This window comes from Vicia villosa, unplaced genomic scaffold, assembly GCF_029867415.1.
Source record: "Vicia villosa cultivar HV-30 ecotype Madison, WI unplaced genomic scaffold, Vvil1.0 ctg.000585F_1_1, whole genome shotgun sequence".
Lineage (NCBI taxonomy): Eukaryota > Viridiplantae > Streptophyta > Magnoliopsida > Fabales > Fabaceae > Vicia > Vicia villosa.
In genome coordinates, this window is record NW_026705267.1 from 518,514 (window position 1) to 527,691 (window position 9,178).

At 34.0% G+C, this 9,178-nt stretch overlaps 1 protein-coding gene across 3 annotated transcripts; it reads right to left on the reverse strand.

Annotated features, from left to right (window-relative positions):
* Positions 1-4,640: 4,640 nt before the first annotated feature.
* Positions 4,641-8,325, reverse strand: LOC131629615 (protein GLUTELIN PRECURSOR ACCUMULATION 3-like). 3 transcript variants are annotated; one of them, XM_058900404.1, is made up of 9 exons: positions 7,999-8,325; positions 7,059-7,589; positions 6,889-6,954; positions 6,541-6,707; positions 6,194-6,365; positions 5,955-6,048; positions 5,472-5,872; positions 5,262-5,366; positions 4,641-5,176 (listed from the first exon to the last, which is right to left on the reverse strand). In XM_058900404.1, exons 1-9 carry the CDS (start codon positions 8,131-8,133, stop codon positions 4,889-4,891), a joined length of 1,959 nt encoding a protein of 652 aa, XP_058756387.1. In that variant the 5' UTR covers positions 8,134-8,325; the 3' UTR covers positions 4,641-4,888. The 3 variants fall into 3 exon arrangements, with proteins under 3 accessions (XP_058756387.1, XP_058756388.1, XP_058756389.1); XM_058900405.1 differs by having other exon boundaries at positions 4,643-5,176; positions 6,194-6,362; positions 7,999-8,324; XM_058900406.1 differs by having other exon boundaries at positions 4,643-5,176; positions 6,203-6,365; positions 7,999-8,324.
* Positions 8,326-9,178: the final 853 nt, after the last annotated feature.

Consider the following 9,178-nt stretch of genomic DNA (forward strand, 5'->3'; position numbering starts at 1 on the left):
AAAAATGTTTACTTAATACACACTATGATCATCTTATTATATTAGGCCAATTTGTAACTACCTTCAAGAGAATAAAACTCTAACAAATTCTTTTACAAAGTTATTAACATTTGTAACTAATTTATTATACATAAATGATGATATAAATTTTGGATATAAAATTTTTACATCCTCTCTTAAACTAGAATGTATATCTATTAGTCCAAGTTTGTGAATAAGATTTGAGAATGGACCAAGATGGAGTGGTTTGGTGAAGATATATGTGTGCTATTAGGTTAGTCCATGTTTGTGTTAACAAAGTTGATACACAACAAAACTCTCCACATCTAAATTTTTACATAATGAAAGAAATAATTATTTTATGATTTTAAATGATGGATGACCAAGGAGACAATGATAAGGAATTTAACACCCGATATAATTGTCACATAATAATTATCACTAAAATTGATTGGTGAGATGATTATAGGACAAAGATTAGAAATCCTATAATTTAGTGTAATTGGGGAAATTAACTAAACAAAGAGATTAAGGGTGTTATAGACATTTCACCTCTTAAATAGGTCAACTAAGGTTTTATAGTGTTGACATTTTCATTTGGGAATAAAAACAAAAACAAAATTTGGTGAAAAAATAAGAAGGAAACGTGGGAAAGGAAGAGGAAGAGAAGAAAAGCTCCAACTACACTACCAACATTTGCATGCACTAGAATCAGTCCCAAATTTTGCTTCTAATCATCTTCATCACCTTGCTCAACTTCATCTTCTTCTTCTTTGTCATGTGAGTCTCATTAGATGTAGAGATTTGGGATTTTGGTGGAAAAATTGTATGCAATTGGGGTTTTAGGGTTGATGAGAAATTCATGTCTTGCATGTTGTTAATTTGTGTATGTATAGCCTATTTTCTACTAAGAACTGATAATGCATGCTTTTGAAATGATATTTAGATGTTAGAAATGTTTGGATTGTGAATGGATTGGAGTTACACCATTAAATACAATTTTTTTGATTCTGTCAGTGAAGTAATCGGTTATCTGGGAGCGAAAAATGAAAAAATTGACTTCTTGACTGAGGTAACTGGTTACCTGAATGAAGTAAACTGTTACTCTGCATGTTAAGCTAAATTTTTAGAATTTCAAAAATTAACAACTTTTGGCTCGTTTATCCGTTTGACGCGGAGTTTATATCGTTGGAAAGCTAGTGAGACGTACTATCTAGAAAAAATACCCCCGATACCAGATTGTCATTTTTAACGCATCTAACGCCCTCGAGGTGAATAGTTGAAAAATATAACTTTTATGTTATTTTTTCCCGGAGTGCAGTCCCGTTCAATTTAGGGAATCATACGCCTCTTTAGTCTTTTATGACTTGTGAAATGTGTTGAGAATGTATGATACCACGTTATGACTGTGTATATACAATTGCATGAATATGTACAATCAATCGAGATGCATTATATGAAATGTTATGTGATATTTGTGCATTAACGAGTACGCAATGGGAATGATCTGGTGTATACTCATTGCGTATGTCGTCATCATCATGCATTGCTTTGTCCCCGTTCACGTGGGAATAATCTGGTGTATACTCCGTGGATGGCCCCAATGGGAATGATCTGGTGTATACTCATTGGTGGGAAGATATGGATGGGCATATTCACCGCTCTCGATGGGAATGATCTGGTGTATACTCATTGATTGGTGTGAGATATATGGGTACTCGATGGGAATGATCTGGTGTACACTCATCATGTACTAAGAAAGGCATTTCCTCTAGCAGGAAAACATTGGACGTAGGTACGGTGGGATTGTGATACCATGTCGGTAAGATCACTCATTAACTTACCTCTAGTGATGCTACATAGTCAATATTATTAGGTCCTCGCCGGTGGGCTGGTACGATCACAGTGACGTGGTTGTACTAGCAATTGCATACTTATGTGCTTGTTGATATCTCATTGGTTAGTTATGGAACTTCCAATGGTGATACCATCCTTGTTGTGTGCTTGTACCCGACCGTGAGAAAAAACTTGGATCCACGGTTGACCACTTGGTTGTATGTATCCTGCAGAACTGAGTGAACCCTTAAGATTTGAAGACTCACTGAGATTTAGTAATCTCACCCCTTTCCAATTATATTTTCAGGTGGTTCGAGGTAGGATAAAGGCAAGGGTAAGATGGATTAGTCTTGCGATGGTGTTTCTTGACGATGTGCGTTCTCGTTTCATAACTTTCAATTATCTTTATTTTGGATGATGTATTAGTCCCATTTGCGATATTTGTATTTTGGCCATGATACTTTCGGCTTTTGTACTTGTACTAATACTCTCTATATTTTCTGCTGCTTATGTATGACTTTCATGTACCATTTAATACCATATGCATGTTATCCTAGACTATGATATGTATGGGGTGTTACAAAGAAGGACATGTTGATTTTAATTGATTTTGAATAAAAGGAGTTATTGTTGCTAAATAGAATTGGAGGAATATTTTGGTTATCCAAGTAATAAAGGTCATTCCATTCTCTAGCATTTTCAACTATCCTCCTTGAATTTTTGTCCTGGAAAATACAAGCATTATTATAAAAAATAACATTACATGATAGGTCGGTTGTGATTTTTTGTATGGAAATTAGGCTAGTGGAAAATTTGGGAATATTAGAAACATTTCGAAGGATTATAGATGGGCTTATTTGGACATCTCTTTGCCCAGCTACAATTATTAGGGTGCCATCTGTAGTGAATTTTTTTGTTGATAGGGCATGGTGAACAAGTTGAAAAGTGTGTGGGTAATGGTGTCATGTGGTAAGTGGCTCCAAAATCCAGTATCTAATATTGATTAAAGGGTTTCTTCGGGGAATTAAACCCAAAAGAAAATTGAGACTTACCAAGAGGAAGTGAAAACAAAAACGTACCTGAATGTAGGTTTCTCTAACTTATCAAGAAGGGATCTCAGACTCTCTACTACGTTTTGGTTGAGTTGAACAAATTCTCCTTCTGTCATATTGATGGATGTCATGCGAATGGGTCTGACTTAATATAATAAAAAAAGGAGCCAGCAAACAGTCGTAAAGAGGCTTGTAACCTTAATATGAGTTTTCTTTTGTTGATTTTTTTTTAAAAAACCTCAATGCCAGTGGCTAGGGTTTTTTTATGCGGAAGCGAAACCCCTCGAACAAGAGGTCGTGATACCATGCTTTAAATAGAATAATATATTTCAATTAAATTAAAATTAAAAGCACTAACCTCTTTATATAAGACTATTCTAATCTAATAGACCTAACTAATGGACTAAAAGTCCGAATATAAATTACTACTAACAGTAGTAAAAAAATAACTTATTTACAATAAATATGTTATGCAAATAAAAAACTTTATTAATGTGTTGGATAGTATTATGGGATAAGTGGCCTAAACTTATGCGCCAGAAGTTATAATTATAAAAAGTTATAATTATTTTATAGTAAGGTTTTAGAACTATGGCTAAACCTAGTTGAATTATCATTTTGGAAAGGGGAAAAGGTGGGCAAATATGAGTGATGTTGAAACTCAAATGCACACATAGTCTTCAAAGTATGGTTCATCTATATAATACATTTAAGGGAGCTAATGATCTTAGGAATTGAAATAAGATTTGGATAAAATTCATATATGTATAGAACATCATTCAAATAAAAGTCATTGGTGAATGTAAGAGTGCCAAAAATTGGTAGTAATAATGGCCCCATTAGAGGTGCATAGTTCTAATTTCCAATTAGATGAATAAATAAGTTTTTATAATGGCACACACGGTCACAATCCATCGAAGTTACCCTTTTCGTTCCAAAGACAGATTAGGGCTTTTTGGCCAGAAACCTCAACTCGTCCTGAAAGCTCAAATTGAACCTCTCTTACTCGAGATCGCTGCAATACTATGGTAATGACTTGGAATGCAAAATCCTTTGAACCAAAGATAGTTAAAAATGTTCGTTTGGTGGACACATCGCAAGAAATTTGACGAGAGCTTCAAATCAAATTCTAGTATCATGTTAACACTTGACATATAGCATGATAAAAGATATGAGAGATAAAAGTTGAATGAAACATTTGTATAAAAAAATCTTAGTTAATGCACCCTAATAGGCCAATTAACAAATTCTCTAACAAACATATTAGAATTTATAAGAATTTGTAACTAACTTATTATACCACTATGATGAAATAAACTTTAGACATTAAAGTTTAATAATTCTTTAGACTAGAAAATAACTCACCTTACTTGTATTAGGCTATCTTTAGTTTAAATTTGTAAGTGGCATTTTTTCTTGAGAACCTATTCACTTAAATACTATTTAAGAATAGAGTTAGGTCATAATTGCTAATCATCGATTATGTAATGATGTTAAGAAACATTGAGCTTTTGCCGTGGATACCACAAAAATAAATAATTTATGGTAGGCTAAATACCTACTCCATCCAGCCTTATTTATAAGCAAAGATTTATTTTTTAGGTTTATTGAATAATGAATGCATCTGATCTACATAAAAAAGGAATCTTTGCCTATAAATAAGGCCGGAAGGAGTACTTAGATATATCAATATGATATACTCTTTTTCTCTTAGACTAAATTTAGTAAGTGTATGATATGCATGGTATGTAGATGCTACTGTGCTTGTTCTTGTTTACACAAAATTCATGTAGCAGAAATTAAGGTTGTTACTTTGTGAACTACATAAATAAATATTTATGTTAACATTGTATGGTAGGTAGATAAGACTTATTCTCATAGAGAGAAAAAACCAAATAGTACTACATAACTTATGGTTGATCCTAAAAACACATAACCATTGAAATACATAGCAAGTACATAAACTTTATTAACCTCCTCAATAATATTTCACTTTAGTATCAAACATGGTTGCCATTAGCAGGCCCTCCTAGTGTTAAAGCCAATCCTTGTAAGTCACTCCTGATTTTATGTTCTTCAGGTAAGGATACAGTCGTAGCGCCTTTCGAGATAGGAGATAGTCGAGCATAGTGTGGTTGCCTTAAGCTGGAGCAAGGCTCCAAACGCGAACAATTAGTTACTTTCCGAGTATCCCTTGAATTATCAACATGATTCGAGTTCCCGAGAGGTTGAGTGGAGGATGGAAATACACACGGTATAGAATAATTTGGTTCAGTTACGCCTGCTCCCTGATAGATTATTATACATTGGTTACGAAATTTGTATTAAGTAGAAATGTGACATTTTATTAGGAAGCAAAGTTCAAAAGCTTACTGGTGAGAATAAAACTCCTCTGAAAAGTCTTCCGTTTACGACTGCTGTCATTAGAAGACCTGAGTCAAAGGCTCCATCAACTTTTCCGCGAACTTCAGCACCAATCTAGGATTCAAAATCAAGAGTGGATGAGTAAGAAACTTAGAATTAGGACGAACAAAAAGAAAATCTCAGCTGAGTAAATTTGTAGGATTTGAAAGAAGAGTTCACCAGGTGCTGAGTAAGTCCTCGTGCAGCCGGCTTCGGTTCAACAGCTTGGTATTGTCGAGTTCCTTTTTTGTTCTCATCAACATGAAGATATTGCTCTTGCTTTGGTTGATGATCCATTACACGAAGATCTTGTTGACTTATTTGCGCACAATTCTTCAGAAATCTCTTGTTACCCGAGAGGTTGCCCGGCTGGCAAGCAGTTGAAATTTTATTGAGTTTGACTCGATGATAACGTTGAGAATCCATGACAGAAGCATTTGGTTTTTGACCTGGAGTCTGTTCTTGATCAGATTGAGACGGAGATGAATGTTGAGACAACGATAGAGAATGCTCTTCTTGTTCTGAATCAACATCCCAAACCTTTGTAGCAGCAATTCTCCTCCTCTTCTGTTGCGAAGTTCCTGCATAACATTACAATTTTATTTTAACTCAAATCCTCAAATCTTTTTGTACACGCAGACCGTCTTTAAGACTTTAACTCACCTGAATCAAATTGATAAGGTTGCGCCTTTTCTGATGCGACTCCATAACCCCATTTTCCCAAGACTTCTATATTACTTCCAATGCGTGGAATTTTCTGTTGCAAAACACATTGTTAGCTCTCTCAAAAAAAACTATCATGTGAACGAGTACAAATTAATTGAAACATCATTGCTTCATGAATCGATAAAATGGTTTTTTGGATAAGCAAATATTAGCTTCTATGTTATGTATAGTAGTACTTTTTTTACCGAGTTGGTTTCTGCTTCACCCGCAAGGATGGTTTTCGTTTCTTGATTCCAATAATTTCCGAAAACTTTGCACCTAGATACTCTACTATGTCCATTTGGATGTTCTGCTTCAAGCTGCAACACTAACAATTCATTCAAAGGACGTTCATCTTCTCCACACCTGCTACAAGACAATTGCATGCCATCAGATCAAAACACTAGAAAGTGGAAACTAACATAACGACTAACTTACTACACTAAAAAAAGCCTAATTTGATGAGCGAAATAAACGAAAAAAAGGATATGTGTTTTTAGGGGATTAAGGAACAACATAAGGCCAATTGGATAGGGAAACCTACCCGCCATATATGGCAATATCGTTGTCTGCAACAACAGCCGTATGAGAAAATCTCCCTTGTGGCTGTTGACCATTTATATCAAGTTGAGTCCATAAACAAGTGTGTATGTCAAACACCCAAATGTCATTGCAATATCGTTTATCTCCAACCCCTCCAATGATGTATACCTGAAATAATCATCACGAGTTTAGAAATGTATCATAAAAAACTGTTTTCATCCTCTCATTCTCTCGCAGCCCGTCCAACCAGAGGTCACTTCGGGAATTAATCCAATGACAGATCTCTGGTTGGATGAACTATGTAACAAACGCCACACTTATAAATGACTTTTGACCTATGAAAACTTGCCTTGGTTCCGATATTCACTGCAGTATGACCTGCCCTGACTCCCGGCGAAGAACCTTGATTCTTCATCTGTCATTGAAAAAAATCGAACAAACTCATTATCATTATTACATTTTAAAAAATGACTTTTGGTGACTAAGTTCCATTTCATATGAAAGAGAAAACCATCATACCCTAATCCAAGTCATTGTTTCCATATCAAGCAAACTAACATCACCATGATACATATCACCACTATCTCCACCATAAACAATAAGCTTATTCCCAACAGCAACACTGCAATGACTATCTCTAGGAACAGGCAAATCACCACTCACCTCAGCAACCTCACTCCATCTCATACTTCTAAGGTCTAAAATATGCAAATCATTCAAATAATTTGCATCACCTTCTCCACTACCACCAAAAATCACTAGCCTCTCACCACCAACAAGTGTAGCAGTATGACTTTCCCTCGGCGAAGGAGGCGTCCCTTCGCATTTAGGCCGAATCCATTCCTTGGTATAAAGATCAAGTATATGAGTTTCATTCACTTTCTTAAACCCATTTGTACCACCAAAAACTATCATTTTTTGTCCTACAAGAACTGCACTATGACTATCTCTAGGACCTGGTTTTTCACCTGTTGTAACAACTTTGTTCCATTCCATTTTGTCCAAGTCCAAACATAGAACATCACTAAAATGCAATCCACCACAACATCCCTGAAATTAAATTAAACAAAATAAAACAACCTCATCATTAAAAAAAAAAAATAGTGAGTATATTTTCTATAATAAGAAAGAAAAAATATGATTGAAAAAAAAAAACCATATTGTCGCACTAATTAGAGAAAGAAGTTGATTTGTCTAGAAGTAATATGTGTGCTGAGAGAAATTAGGAAAAAACTAAAATTCATATAAGAAAGTGTTTTGGTTATTAACCAAACATAGCAGAGAGAAGTTGAAAAAAACACAAGTACTACTGTACTAAGAGTTTATGAAATAATTAACACATAAAGAGAATGAAAAATCCCAGAATGACAGAAGAAAACATCATAAAAAAAACAGTGTATAATGAAAAAATAATAATAATAATAATAGTTATATTATATATACATATACATATACATACCCCAAAAACATACATGAACCTTCCAGAGAAACAAGCAGAATGACCCCATCTTTGAGAAGGATTAAAACCTAGAACCTTAGGATATAACCACATTGGTTTCTTGTTAGGAGTTTCAGCAACGAGTGATGACTCCATGTTAATGAGTTTTTTTTGGTTCTCTCTCTTTCTTTGAGTGTGGTGTGTTTGAGGTAGTAAGAGAGATGAGTTGAATGTTGAATACTAGTTTCAAGAGTGCTTGACAACGATGAAATACTAACAAGAAAGAAGAAAGAGAGAGTGAGAGAGAGAGAGTCAAAAGAAAAAAGAAGAAATAAAGATTAACAAGGCAAGTGATGTATGTATACTATCAACTATCAATGTCAATAGACATGAAAAGATGGGTGCTTTCAAGTCTAAATCACTGCCAACCAACAGCAACTGATGGTTGTTGTCAAAACAACATTATTATAGTATTGTAGTCATCGATAATAATTATAAATAGTAATACTAATATTTAACAAAATAAATAAATAATGTTACTTATTTCTACTAAGTTAGTATAGTATAGTAGTAGTAACCTAAGATGTAAAGATTTGTGAGATGTTTGGTTGGATAAGTTAGAAGAACATTAAGTAGTGATGTAAAATCATGAGGGAAAGAGAGAGTAGGTTTGTTGGTTTTGATAGGAGTAGTAGTTTAATGTAGTGAAATGAAAATGGTGTGTGAGTGGGGGCAGTAGGTTGTTGGAAATGATGAGGAAGATGTTTTGGGTTTGAGGTCCATTGACGCATGATAATGTGTGTATGTAGCTAGGTTTAGACAAGAAAAGTGTTCTTCATTCTGTTCCCAAAAAATAGTCATACATTTGTTTTCTATAATTACTCCCTTTTAACACAACAAAAATAATACTAACAACACCTCTATTACTAGGGGTGTACAAAATATTCGGATGTGATGCCCAAATTCATAACCAAACATAAATCATTTTTAAATATCAAGATATAATTGAATGGTTATTAACCGGTTTAATTATTAATGGTTTGATTATCCGTTCATATAATCTGGATATAATTAAATGGTTATTAACCGGTTAAATTATTTTGGATTTGGTTATAATCCGGTTAATATCCAAATCCAATTATTTTAATTCTCAAAATTAATTATTTTTTTTAAAAAAATAATTTTTAAAACTGGATTTTTA

Excerpts from the sequence above, each read along its gene's own strand:
- LOC131629615 (XM_058900404.1), bottom strand. The coding sequence starts at position 8,133 with ATGGAGTCATCACTCGTTGCTGAAACTCCTAACAAGAAACCAATGTGG. Across the intron at positions 7,590-7,998 it reads GGTTCATGTATGTTTTTGGG|GGATGTTGTGGTGGATTGCA; the intron begins GTATGTATATGT and ends ATTTAATTTCAG. Across the intron at positions 5,367-5,471 it reads GAGGACTTACTCAGCACCTG|ATTGGTGCTGAAGTTCGCGG; the intron begins GTGAACTCTTCT and ends TTTGAATCCTAG.